The following is a 14,965-nucleotide window of genomic DNA, read 5'->3' on the forward strand; positions in this document are numbered from 1 at the left end:
ACAAATCCTCACCAACACACTTGGGGGCCACATGTGGCCCCTGTGTTACAGCAGTGTTACATTACAGTGTCTGAAGTGGTCAGAACTCAGTCAGTGTTCATTTTGTTGACTAAAACGTTTTTTTTTTTTTTTTTTTTTCACTGACGAAAACTAAATAGAAACTAATTGAAAATTACGCTATGACTAAAACTAAGACTAAATCCTTATTATGACAATTTAGTCAACAATAATTATGACTAAAACTAAATTAAATTGTATTAAAAAGACTAGTGGCTCAAAATTTCCGGCCATGCTAAACCCCTTATCCTTAAACGTATTTTATTTGCCTTATATTGCCTTTTCATGTTTGAATAGTTCAATTAGCCGATCTACACATTGTGAGCTTGTAGATTGGCTGTTTTAACTATTCAAAAATGTTTTTCAAAATAGTTAAAAACACAAAGAAGCAAAGACGTTTTGGGATAAGGAGTTTAGCATGGACGCAAATATAGCCCTATGAGTAAAACTATATACCTTACATCAAAATGTGCAGTTAAGATCAACGCATCAATTCACCTTTTGTCACAAGGCAGAACGACAATTTGTCAGCCTTCTGATTGGTCCCTGCACTGACGTACCAACAGGCTCATTCTGCCTGGTTCCACCTTGTTTATGTTGAATTTGCTAAAACATATCTTTTGGGAAAAAACTAAAAGCGAACATGATATGCCCAGTCACCATGCATGCTGCACCTGTGATGTTCCTATTTTACTGAAACCAAGTTTAAAATAAGAATTGAATGCACAGAATATCAATATTAGGCCTAGTGAATGGAGAGAAAGGATTTTTGTCCAACCACGAACCGGCGACTAATGGGTGCGAAGAGGGGCACAGCCACGGGCGGGACTTGACAAAGGGTGAATTACTCTGACGGGACTTGACTGTATACTGTAGCAGCAAATATCTACCATCACAACAATAGAAGGATATGCTACAGTATATGTTCTAAATATCTAATAGGGTCCGTTGCTTCAAAAGCCATGATATAAGTCATCTGTAAATAACCAAACTTGATTGGACCACCATGTAAGTGCAGCGTTCAGTGTTGATTTTGTCGACTAAAACTATACGAAAAATGTTCGTCGACTACCTGCTAAATGGACAGTAAATGAAAACTAAGCTATGATGAATAAAATTAAGACTAAATGTATTGACAATTTCGTCAACAGAGACAAATGTGACTAAAATGTTAGGAAGGGACTAGTGGACAAGAGATCCAGTATAAGTCATGTTACACTTGAAAATAGCTATTTTCAGCAAGTGAAAAATCAATCATTACGACGGCATCAAGGCCCACCAACATACATTTTAGTCTACTATATCAAATGTAGATTTAGTCGACTAAAACTAGACTACTACACTACAATACTGTGTGTGTGTGTGTGTGTGTGTGTGTGTGTGTGTGTGTGTGTGTGTGTGTGTCACTGTTTGTTGTACTGTGTTGTAAAGCGCTTTGGGTTTCTTGAAAGGCGCTATAAAAATCCAAGTTATTATTATTATTATTACTGTGTGTGCGTGTCACTGTGTGTGCGTGTCACTGTGTGTGTGTGTGTGTGTGTGTGTGTGTGAGTGTCACTGTGTGTGTGTGTGTGTGTGTGTGTGTCACTGTGTGTGTGTGTGTGTGTGTCACTGTGTGTGCGTGTCACTGTGTGCGTGTCACTGTGTGTGCGTGTCACGGTGTGTGTGTGTGTGTGTGTGTGTCACTGTGTGTGTGTGTGTGTGTGTGTGTGTGTGTGTGTCACTGTGTGTCAGAGACGCTAGAAGGCAGCTATTTCCAGGTGCTAATGGGAGGGTTGCCCATGCCGACGGTCGCCGCGGCCACCGGCCAAACACACATGAGGTGAGGAGCTGAGTGGGCTGTCGCTATGACGACACTCTCACCTACCGGCAACGCTGAAACTTACTCACTCTCTCTCTCTCTCTCTCTCTCTCTCTCATGGGCTGCAATCGAACAGTCGGTGTCTGAGAGCTTTTTATTTTTAGAGTGATTTCAGAAGGAGAGAGAGAAAGAGAGAGAGAGAGAGCTGAGTAAGTGGTGTGATGTCCACTTCTGGTGACTCGAGTCCCCCTCTCTGCATGGTGATTATTCATTGACCCACAAAGGATTTAACATTGTTTGTCTTATTACAACAAATACATTGGGCCCGATTCACTAAGCTGTATATTTTCCAAACTTCCCACATTAGTACAGTCTAGAACAAGTCATTCTAATACCATACAGCAAGCTTTGGTCTCATGCATGTAAGTCTGCAATCCGAGCAGGCTTGAGAAAGAGCTGAAGAGATGACTGAATCAGACTACTATAACGTGGGATGTTTGGAACATTAAGGGCTCCATTTTCGTCACCGCTAAACCCCTTATCCCTAAACTTCTTTTCCTATTTTACTTCTTTGCTAAACATTTTTGAATAGTTAAAATGGCCAGTCTACAAGCTCACAACGCGTCGAGCTGCGACGCATTGGGGGCGTAACCCAGCACTCTTTAGCTAGTGGAGATGCAGGTGTAACGACATGGTTTTCTAAACAAATTTGTTCAATGCAAAATGCTGCGTTCAAGTTCAGGAGACTTCGGAAAAAAGGAATTCCCCTGAATGCTGCACTCTGGCATGGAATGGAAAGGAGAGGAGGGCATGTGCATTTCTTCCACCGTAGTAAGTGCTGCATTCATGGTCTGGAAAGGGCAGTAGTTTTGCAGATGGGGTAAAAGGGCAGGGGCTGAAGCCCCCCCTTTGATGTCTATGTGTGCACGTCCCTGGTGTTTGGTGTTTAGTGTATAGTGTATAGTGTATAGTGTGTAGTGTATAGTGTATAGTGTATAGTGTGTAGTGTGTAGTGTGTAGTGTTTAGTGTATAGTGTATAGTGTATAGTGTGTAGTGTGTAGTGTTTAGTGTATAGTGTATAGTGTATAGTGTATAGTGTGTAGTGTGTAGTGTGTAGTGTTTAGTGTTTAGTTTGGCTGCTGAGGCCTGGGCGGGGCCTGATGTGCGGAGCGTGGATCGAGCGGTGCACAAATCAAGCTGAGCCGATGGACAGTTGTGGGAAAAAAACCTAAAAGTGCTCAATTGTAAAAGTTCGGAATTCAAAACGTACTGGAGTAAAAGGACAAAAGTATTGGTATCAAAATGTTAAAAAGTTAAAAAGTAGTATGTCCCATTCAAGTTTTCAAATGTCTAAAAATGCTATGCATTGTGAGCTTGTAGATCAAGCTCCATCGCGCAAATCAAGGTGCGCGATGGAGCGACGTGCGCAAATAGCGAGCGTGACAGCAGCCTCCTGGAGCGTGGAGCAGCATTTCACCAGCGCTCCACTCCGCTCACATGCTCCGATTGATGCTTGTCATGCAAGACGAACCGACGAATGAAGGGGCTGAGTTTTTCTGTCAGAGCGCCTTGACTTCTCTCCATCGATTATTTATAAGTTGTGGACTCGCTCTCAAATTCACCTTTTTAACAACATGAAAACAATGTGGAACTCTGTGGGAAGTGCAGACCGCTTTCCGACCGTCCGTTTGTATAGCATATAGTGATGACTGGACTTGTGAGTCTTTATGTCCATTCTACTGTTCACCTACTAGAAGTTGATCAGATGCATTTTGTTGCCCCCCCTAAAGGTGCGTTCAGACTTGAATTTAAATATTCACCTTCACTTCTCGTCTTTGCGTTGACTTTGTATGTAATCGCGCCACTGAACGCACCTTTAGCTTGTTGCCCTACGCGCAGTGCGTATTGCGCGTATACGTATAGCGACGGCACTGACTCAGGTGGACCCCAGGCTAGCTTAGCAGCAGCGCACCACTCAGGCTAGCTCAGCAGCAGCGCACCACTCAGGCTAGCTTAGCAGCAGCTCACCACTCAGGCTAGCTTAGCAGCAGAGCACCATGCACTCACTCACCACTTGCAGCAGGGCCAGGTAGCCCGCCCCCACGTTGTCGAAGTTGACCTTGACCTTGCTCCAGTAGAACTGCGGGTCGTTGAGGGACAGACACTCGCTCTTGTTGTTGATGAACGAGGCGTTGTAGACGAAGCCCGTTTTGTTCATGCAGCGACCGTACTTCCCTGCAAAAAAAGGTCCAGAGTGACAACAAGCACAATAAGCCAAGTAAGCACACGTGGAGTAAAGAGAGACTTCCCAAACACTAGTGCAGTGGTTCCCAAACTGTTTCATGTCAAGGAGCCCCAAATTGACACCAATTGGCCCGCGGACCCCCATTTGAAAAGACATGCCAAGGACACCCCATAAGACATGTGACGGCTCTAGCAGTGATTCTCAACCCGTTAAACTTCAAGGACCCCCCAGTCTGGCATGCATATAGGCCTATCTCACAGCGCGTCCCCGCCCCCCTTTCCCCACCCCCTTTTCAGACCTAGTGGTGTTGACGACACCACTTTTAACATTACATTTTAAAAGACCTACATTCCGAAGCCATAAACAACGCTTTTTCTGAAGGTAAACTTTATTCTATTTGGTTTAGCGGTCTTAACATCTTGTTTTCTTCATGATAATATTGGTCTTTTACATTTTAACATTTGGAAACGGCCTTAAATGGTGCAGAGAAAGCAGGTAGGGATGTAGCTCTGGTCCATAGCCTTACTCATGTAATGAAATAATCCACATTTTTCGACCGCGGTCGAGATCATGGATTTCACACTGCCACTGCCAGACTAGTGAAGAAACACGGGGAAGGTTGCCGTATATTAGAGAAGTCGATGGGTGGCTCTTCCAAGTCAGACTTTGCGCTCTCATTAGAAGGCGGGTCTAAGTGCCACCCAGCCGTTTCTCAAATTTACACACATTATTTCAAATTTCTTTGAAAGTGTCCATGTCTCGGAGCCATGAAATAATAATCATACTATAATTCAGTCAATGTCTGTCTGTCTGAATGTCTGAGTATCTGCCTGTCAGAAACACTGCCATAACTCCTCACCGCCTGCACCAATCGCTCCCACTTTTCACACAGGCATTGGACATAATAGTATGGAGGTCTTAACAAAGACCTTTTTCCAATTTAACAAATTATAAATGAATAATGAATGTATTAGTGAATTAAAAATGCGAAAACGCACCCAGGGAGCAGTACCCCCTGTGGCCACAATGGGGACGGCAATATCTCACAATGGGTAAGGGCTAGTAATAATAATCTGTGAGTATAGTACTTCTTCCAACACTGTAGGGTTACATACCGGCAAACAGGTTGACTCCCATGATGCTGAAGATCAGCCAGAAGATCAGACAGACCAGCAGTACGTTCATGATGGAAGGGATGGCTCCAATGAGGGCATTGACCACCACCTGGACGCAATACACACCCATGAGATATATACACACACACACACACACAACACCTGGGCGCAATACACACCCATGAGATATATACATATAACACACACACCACCTGGGCGCAATACACACCCATGAGATATATACACACACACACACACACACACACACACACACACACACACACACACACACACACACCACCTGGGCGCAATACACACCCATGAGATATATACATATAACACACACACCACCTGGGCGCAATATAGAGAACCAAAGTCCAGGCGTCACTCGCTCATCCCCTGCAGGCATGCAGAAGTAATTTCTCTAGACTATGGAGAATAACATTGGGTCATCTAAAAACCGTCTCATACAACTTGAATTGTGTTTCCAAACTGTCTCGGCCATATTGTCATGGAGGTGTCTCTGTATTGTTTACGACAGTCAGTGTAGTGTCCACTTATCCTTTTGTTGAAAGTCACTTTTCTCCCTTTGTGTGATAGTGTGTATAGTCAGCCATGGGCTGACTATACTGAAGACGCTTGCTTGTTGTTGTTGTTTGAATGAAATAATAGGATGTCCATTCCAGGTTGGTTCAGGTGTTAAATTAAAGTTGTTTATTTATCTTCCTTTAAGGGATGCAAAAAACGGGAAACTCAAACTTGTAGGATAAAATAAAGTAACACAAAATCCTTCAAAGAAGGTCAAAAGACTGTGTGCTTGCCAGTCTGTCACGCCCCTATTGTGACACACAGTTCCTTATAAGGTGGGCAGAGAGCAGACATCATTATTTTACAGAACACCACCACCAGAGGGCCAATAAATAAATAATATAATTTAATATAAGGATTTGGCTCCTACAGTCAGTCACTCATATATGATACAGACGGTTTTTTTGGCGGAGATGTAACTAATTTGGCACTGATTGGCCTAAGTTGATTCTTCATATCCATATGAGTGAAATGGCCAGGATGTTTTGTTTATTTTTCAAACACAGTTCTTATATGAGACAATCTAAGATCCCCCTTATGGGTATTATAATACAATTATATACTACAATTATACACGGACTCATGGAATAGTGCCCTCTAGCGATATTGACATCAGACTTTGGTGCTGTATACACACCCATGAAATATACACACTGAATACACACACCACCACCGAAACACAGGAGAGGAGAGGAGAGGAGAGGAGAGGAGAGGAGAGGAGAGGAGAGGAGAGGAGAGGAGAGGAGAGGAGAGGAGAGGAGAGGAGAGGAGAGGAGAGGGACAGGAATGGACATAGTGAGGACATGGAGGACATGACAGCCATGGGTCAAAACCAGATGCACTAAATATAGAAATGAACACAAGCAGAGAGATGTTAAACACTACATGTACTGTAATACTGTTTAATGGTAAACACACACGCACGCACGCACGCACATTAGAAGTTAAGGTAATACAATGTGACACGTCGAAAACACAGAACACAACAGATTTAAGTTTAATTAACACTGATAACATTTACATTTCTAAAGGAGCACTTCACCCATTTTCAACCTCATCTTACTTGCATATAATTGGTAAAATGAGCATTAGGTGAGGACCAATTATATGAAGATGGGGGTGAAGTGGCCCTTTAACACGGTGGGAACACTGATGTTAGACACAATGGGAACAATTGGTGGAAAAAGTACTCTGTTATATTCATCTATGCATAATGTCCCATTTTACGTTTTTTCAAGTGTAGACAAATATTTTGAAAATAGCAGGTCTACAAGCTCACAATGCGTCGCATCGCAACGCATTGTGAGCTTGTAGATTGGCTATTTTCAAATGACCAAAATGTATATAAGTGTTGTATGATTTGTAATAATAATGAAAGAGTAACAAACGTTTTCAAATAAATCGTAGTGGAATAAAAGTACAATATTTGCCTCTGAGATGTAGTGGAGTAGAAGTAAAAGTATTGGAAATTGGAAATACTCAAGTAACGCACGGATACTCAAGTACTCAAGTACCGTATGCTACTTAAGTAATTGTACTTAATAGTTACTTTCCACCACTGGACACGATACATGACGGGAACACTGATGTTAGACACAACACAACACTGATGTTAGACACAACACTGATGTTAGCCGTGGTTGGAACACTGATGAGAGGAGTTGAGACAACACGTTGCTGGAACGTCACCACTGTGACACGCATGGAAACCAACGCAGCCAAACACACCCGAGGCCACAGAACTACTGGGAATATGTCAAATACTTGATTTATGTACAGCATAAACGCATAGTATGCAACTTTGCCCCGTGTTTACATGAAACAATATGTCTGTTTGGGTTTTTTGTCAGGTGAAACCGCTAAATCCCTGGAACATGTGACGCATTTAAAACCTAAACACCAGTGTGTAATAATAACACCCAAATGTTTATTAATGGTCATAAAATACAGTAGAATACGAGTAACACCTCACGAGAACACAGACGATTATCCAGTTCCAATAATATTACATATCATATTACAGTTTTTAGAGCTGGGGGCGTGTAGAATGTCATATTGCAATTTTGGGCATGTTAAGAAGCGCTTTCGACACCCCGTGGATTGCGCAAAACGGCCTTGAATTAGTCATGGGAGTGTTTAAGGAGTGTTTGAGACGTACCCAAACAACATGTCCGTACTATTCTCTTTACCAGTCAGCTGATGTCACATACTGAATGCGCACTTTGGGGATCGTGGTATTACATTTCTTCATGCTGGCACCATAGAAGACATGACATGACTTTGTCACATTTGGGTTAATTATTCCTATTGCACTGCATGCTGTCACCAAAGAGCGCTGTTGCCATGTCTCATAGAAACAAGTAAATAGGTCTATAAAAATAATCCCAAAAGAAGCGCATATAACAGGGGTCTGTATATTTTAAATGAAGTGCCATGTTTTTATTTTCTAGATAGTGAGTCTGCCATATCCAGATTAATTTTAATGACACCACTTTAAAATAAAAAAACATATTTTGATTGTCCACAAATATAAAGTTCTTCCTTCCTTCTTTTTAAATATGTTCTTGCACAAATTGTTATAATGATCAATGATCATGGGCGGCGGTGGCTCAGGGGTAGAGTGCCTGGATGGTAACCGTAAGGTTGCCAGTTCGAACCCGGGCTCCCCCAGAGTTACTGTCGAAGTGTCCTTGAGCAAGACACTGAACCCCTAATTGCTCCCGATGTGCTAGTTGGTGCCTTGCATGGTTTCCGCTGCCATCGGTGTATGAATGGGTGAATGTAATGCACAATCTCTGTAAAGCGCCTTGGATAAAGGCGCTATATAAATGCACCATTTTTTTTAATCATTATATATCCCCCTGCAGTCAGGGTACATAGTTTTAATGAATGAATGTGATGCATTGTGAGCTGGTAGATCTGCTATTTTCAAAAGTAATCTTGGAAAATTTTAATTTAATTTTTGGATTAGCCGTCCTTAGTTGGGCAAATGCATTCATCTGGGGATCCTTGACATGGGAATGTGCTGTGTGAGGATCACTGGTTTAAACAACATTAGGAGAAAAGCCCAAATAACCACTTTAGAAACAATAAAAGCAACCACAACTAGTACTACCAATATTTATACAAGCAACTTTACAGAAAAAGAAGCCGCTTATAATAAACAGACATGGCAACACTCCAGCAGAGTTCAGAGCCGCTCAAGTGTAAAATCAAACAGTGCTTTTTGCATTTATGAGGTGGTCAGACCCACGTCTAATCGTTATGCGCTGAGTGTTTTTAGGTCAAGGGGCTTAATAGCAAATTGCGCAAAGCGAAAATAATTAGCATATGGACACTAAAATATTGTATGCCATATGTGTGTGCGTTCAACACGGGCCGATATGCCTTTCATAATACGATTGTGCGCAGAGCGAGGGCAATTTATGTATTACCCCATTGTAAAACGGACCTTCAAAATCCAGCCCCTAGTGTTCAAATTCTAAACACCTATATGACTGACTTTGATTGTAAAAACCAAACACGTTTGTGTTTAAAAAGTGGTACTGGCAATTAAAGATGTCCACTTCAATTCGGCATACAGTAGCGCAAACGTCACTCACTCTCTGCTGATTTCTGATTGTCTGCACCATTGTTAAATTGACCCACACACGCACACACGTACACACAAACACTCCTCTCTCTCTCTGTCGCTCTAATTAATTAGTCTCATGTCATGCAGCTGTGTGTAGTTTCTCCTAGCAGATCCTGCCGGGAGCTGCCTATGCCATAGAAAGCATAGGTGAGTTCCAGTCTAAGTGAAACCTGACTAATGACAGCTCATGAAATGTAAGCGACCTCGATCTGAAACGCCGCCTAAGCCAATGGGAGTCTGACCCCATACTCTGAAACGCAGCCTAAGCCAATGGGAGTCTGACCCCATACTCTGAAACGCCACCTAAGCCAATGGGAGTCTGACCCCATACTCTGAAATGACGCCTAAGCCAATGGGAGTCTGACCCCATACTCTGAAACGCCCTAAGCCAATGGGAGTCTGACCCCATACTCTGAAATGCAGCCTAAGCCAATGGGAGTCTGACCCCATACTCTGAAACACCGCCTAAGCCAATGGGAGTCTGACCCCATACTCTGAAACGATGCCTAAGCCAATGGGAGTCTGACCTCATACACTGAAACGCTGAAAACTTTTTGTTGCTTGTTACTCATCATTTCCCTCTATAGCAGCAGTTATTATCAGCCAGTACTGCAGTATACAGTGTGGTGCTGGGTCTCTGGGTCTCCCCCTATAGGTTTTCGGGATTCTCAACCGTATTATTGGGGCCGGGTGTGTTTTGATTGGTTGGTTTTAATACTGTCTCTCTTACCCTCATCCCTTCAAATCTGGAGAGAGCCCTGAGGGGCCGCAGCGCTCTGAGGGTCCTCAACGATTTGATGGCTGCAAACTCTGAATAACCCAACGTGTTAGCTACCAGACTGACCAATGACACCTGGAGGGAGAGAGAGAGAGAGAGCCAAGAGTATTAGCTTGTAGGCTAATCAGAGCTAACCTGTGAAAGAATGCGGGCCATCAGGATTAGAGAGAGGGGGCAGAGGAACGAGAGAGAGAGACCTAAAAGACCAATGGAAGAACAACAGAAGATAAGGGGAGAGAGGGAGAGAGCCAGAAGAAAGCGCCAGGAACATTAGCTTGGATGCTAATCAGAGCTAACCTGCGAAAGAATGAGGGCCATCAGGATTAGAGAGAAGGAGAGAGGGAAGGGGGGGGGGGGGAGTTGTAACTTGTACGTGGACAAACACCATGTGCTGCCATCTTGTCCAACTGGTGCAGAACTGAACACTGTTGTAGGAACATGAAGACAGGCTGAGTTTTTTTTAGTCCTGTTGTGTTAACAGCTGAAATAACTGCAACACAATCACATGTCACACCCTGTGGAACAAATAAATAATAATGATAAAAACAATAACGTTGTTTAGAACAATTAGAAACTTTGAATTGTTTATGGTTGCAGCTGTGGAGGAGATGATTATTAGTAGGCTATCTTCTGTATACGACACCTGTGGAGAAGAGCGTCGATGTTGAGCGTGAAATTTAAATGGACCTTGTATTCCACAGCAGCCATTTTGACACAAAATAGTAGGCTAAGCACGATGCATAATAGCAACGATGCTCACAGCATCAGGGCATTGGGGCAAGACCGCCAGTGTTGCCAGACAGGTTAACGAAAACAAGCCCCAAAGGATGTGACTATGTCAGAGAGAGAGAGAGAGAGAGAGAGAGAGAGAGAGAGAGATCCCTGAAACCAGCCATCCAGCCAAGCAGGAAACCACAGCGTAGCAGAAACGCTGCTTGAAGCTAACACTACTGCTGGGTTTAAGCAGTGGTGCAATGCTCGATAGAGGTCTAGTCAGAGGTGGCACAAAGTCACTGTTTTGCAAGTACAGTCAAGTCCGAATAAGTACAGGCAAGTCCTATAGTCTCGCATAGCCAGACAACAATTCCACAATCTCCAAATGCTATAGGGTCTGGAACTACACAAGTTTCCATTATTGGTAAGCAACAAGCTATATAGTATACTTGGATGATTTTTTATTTATATTAGGATACATTTCCACAACTGTAAACGAAACGGAATTGGCGAGGGGGCTTCACATCCGTTTCATCACTTGATCATTGTCAGAGCATTTGAAAATTGTGGGGAGGCTTGCGAGACTGGGCAAGTCCCAAGTCCAAAACGTTTTATATCGAACGCCAATAAGTCCTATTAAGCTTGTTGGAAGTTATCAAGTCAAGTCAAGTCTCGATTAATTTGATTAAAAGTCCAAATCGAGTCCAAGTATTATGTATTTTATTTGATCAAGTAAGTCTTTTTTTTTTTTACTCGAGTCGAAGTCTGGAGTGCACACCTCTGCAGTCTATAGAGCGTCTCCAGAGGGTGCTGGTGCTGGAGGGTTCTGATTGGTCCGTACTGTCCCGGGGGGGGGGCTTCTTTCGGGGTCTTACCCTCATCCCAGCGAAGCGGGACACAGCACGGAGGGGCCTCAAAGCCCGCAACGTTCTCAGCACTCTCATGGTGGCGATCTGGTCAACGCTGATGGCATGAGCCAGCATGCTCAGCAGAGAAATCTATACAGAACACCCCCGGTGGTCAGGGAGTTCAATGACATTCAATGGAAGCTATACAGAACACCCCCGGTGGTCAGGGAGTTCAATGACATTCAATGGAAGCTATACAGAACACCCCTGGGCATGGAGTTCAAAGACATTCAAAGGAATCTACAGGACACCTGACCAGGGACTTCAAACATGCAATGGACAGTGGCATGCACAGATAAGACACCAGGGGGTGCTGGAGAACAGTGTACACTGTACCGTATGTGGACAATCGTGACATTGATCAATTCTCAATTGATAAAAAGCTTCTAATATATTATTTAGGCCCCACAATCTATAAATCTCACACTATTAAGGCAACCGGCCAGTTCCATGCGCTGCACAATGTGGCCTTTTTTCACTTGAGCACCTGCCCCTCTAAATGTCTGTGCATGCCACTGGCAATGGATATACGTGTATAGCTTCTAATGTGGCTGTTGGATAAAAGTCGTATCTTGTTAGAACAAGTATATCTACCAGGGCAAGAAATCAAGGATTTTCCCCACTTAAGTCCGTATTTACATATGCGGAAATACAGACTTTTCAAATGCGTAAATCACCTTGCACATGGAATGTTGAACACAGAAATATAAAATGACAACCAGTGTGAGTAAGCAGTACCATACTAGGGCATTCACTTCTAGTCATTTTTACTAGTTGACTAGTTGCCTATAGTTTACTAGTTGACTAGTTTAACTACCTATTATGTACATTTTCTTTTACATTAAGTATATTTTTGGAAATAAATATTTGTACATTTAAAAACTGTGTACATTCGTGACTATGACTATAATCTACCTGACCTTGAGACCTACAATATCGGGGAAAACTCATTTTTATTTTCTTATCAACTAGTCACCTAGTACCAACAAGGTTGACTAGTGGATTTACTAGTCGAATTGTTGACTAGTTGCTTAAAGCCCTACGGCTCCATTTCCGTCACCGCTAAACCCCTTATCCCTAAACTTCTTTGCCTTTTTTCTTTTTTTACTATTTTGCAAAACATCTTTGAGTAGTTAAAATGGCAAGTCTACAAGCTCACAACGTGTCAATGTAGATTGGCTAGTTGAACTATTCAAAAATGTTTTTCAAAATAGTAAAAAAAAAAAGGAAAAGAAGTTTAGGGATAAGGGGTTTAGCCGTGACGAAAATTGAGCCCCTAGTGCCTATACGTGGATGACTGGATGTGTGGGTGCTGGTATATTACGCACAACACATTTCGAGCAAAAGATACGGCCCAGTGTGCAAGCTCTAAATGAATCCACACCCAATAAATGACATGTTCCCATAATCAAATAATTAATAACTAATTGAAGTCTACAGGAGACCGATCTTAACAAGAGCAATAGCCTACTTTTTAAATTATAGACATTTGACCCATACTGTGCATGTCACGCTATGGGTTTCTTTACAAACATTCTCACCTGTAGTTCTGAAATTACTAATCATCATCATCATCATCATCATCATCATCATCATCATCATCATCAAAAAAAGATGAATGAATTAATTAATTAATGAACATATAACCAATAATTAGAAAGAAAGAAAGAAAGAAAGAAAGAAAGAAAGAAAGAAAGAAAGAAAGAAAGAAAGAAAGAAAGAAAGAAAGACATACATAAAGAAAGACAGAAAGAAAGAAAGAAAGAAAGAAAGAAAGAAAGAAAGAAAGAAAGAAAGAAAGACAACATATCAAAGGGATATTGTTGGACACATTAGCTGTGCAGGATTAATCATTATCATTAATAGATTAGAATGAATCAATATCACTTCAGTTCAACCACTTTAGACCCTAGTCTATCGTTTTAGTTGTACTGTACTTGGTGCCTTATTTTTCAATCTATAGTACACTAAATCTCCTTGCCAAAAATAGCAGATCTACCAGCCTCACAGCGTGTACAAATATGAAATATGTTAGTAATTTATTTTTATACTTAAAGGGCCACTTCATGCCTTTTGCAACCTTTTGAGACAAGAAACACTTTCCTGGGGTTTTTATATGTGTAATGTGTTTTTTTAAGATATTTTAGTTAGCAAAGATTTGAGTGAAAAGCGTTCGCTCTGAAAGACTATATATCGAAAGATGTGCGCCACATTTTCTCGATTTTTCTAAAAAATAGCAGATCGAGTGCCGCGCTACGAGCTTGTAGATCTGCTATTTCTTCAATGGCAAAAGCAAGCATGTGACAAAATGCTTAAAACACCAAAAGGGGCCAAATACGGAACGCTGGAGAACCTCCGATGGAGACTTACGTCGACGATGAGGAAGTCCAGCCAGCACCAGTAGTTGGTGAAGTACTTCTTGAAGCCGTAGGCGACCCACTTGAGGAGCATCTCCAGGATGAAGACGTAGGTGAAGATCTTATCGGCAAACTCCAGGATCACCTTCACCACCCGCCTCTGCTCTATGTAGATGTCCTCGAATGCCTGGGGAGGGGGGGGGGGGGGAGAGAGAGAGAGAGAGAGAGAGAGAGAGAGAGAGAGAGAAGGTTCAAGGATGTACTTTATTGTTACATCTTGTGTACAGTACAGGTACATGAGAGTAAATAAAACAGATTTCAGACAATGCAGCAGCAAATGTGTAATATACTGTATCAACAAACGGCAATCACAGCGAGCACTGCAGCAAACAGAGGGATAGAACAAAGAGTGCAAGGGAAAAAAAGGGTAACATATACATGTACAAGTGCGTATTTCCCATGCAGTAGCAAAGTTAGGTAAACCCATGTGGTCATGTTCCACACTTATAACATGTTTTGGTTTAGGTGCAATTCGAGGCTATGTTCCATAATACAACAGAACAGACAGATTTTCCCATGCAGGCGGGCTCAGTAACAACCCCCCCCCCCTCCCCCTCCCCCCCTTATGTGCCCCTGCAAATGTCATGCGTGTGTCCTTGGCTACGTGTACGCGCACATGTGGGGGTGGGGGTGGGGGCTGTGCGTGCGTGCGTGCGTGCTCACCAGTGCTCCAGAGCTCAGCAGAATCATGAAGATGATGAAGGTTT

At 42.5% G+C, this 14,965-nt stretch overlaps 1 protein-coding gene across 1 annotated transcript in view; it reads right to left on the reverse strand.

Moving 5' to 3' along the window:
• LOC310867596 (sodium channel protein type 3 subunit alpha-like) overlaps positions 1–14,965 on the reverse strand; it is a gene marked incomplete at both ends in the record, with an annotated part of 191,259 nt that overhangs the window by 42,931 nt on the left and 133,363 nt on the right. Inside the window, 5 exons of the mRNA XM_083777711.1 lie at positions 3,931–4,094; positions 5,220–5,328; positions 10,172–10,294; positions 14,212–14,385; positions 14,922–14,965. The exon at positions 14,922–14,965 is cut by the window's right edge and continues 111 nt beyond it. Coding sequence (XP_083633837.1) covers positions 3,931–4,094; positions 5,220–5,328; positions 10,172–10,294; positions 14,212–14,385; positions 14,922–14,965 — 614 coding nt within the window. The remainder of the gene's footprint in view (positions 1–3,930; positions 4,095–5,219; positions 5,329–10,171; positions 10,295–14,211; positions 14,386–14,921) is intronic.

This window comes from Protomyctophum parallelum (genome assembly GCF_964188405.1).
Source record: "Protomyctophum parallelum genome assembly, chromosome: 12".
NCBI lineage: Eukaryota > Metazoa > Chordata > Actinopteri > Myctophiformes > Myctophidae > Protomyctophum > Protomyctophum parallelum.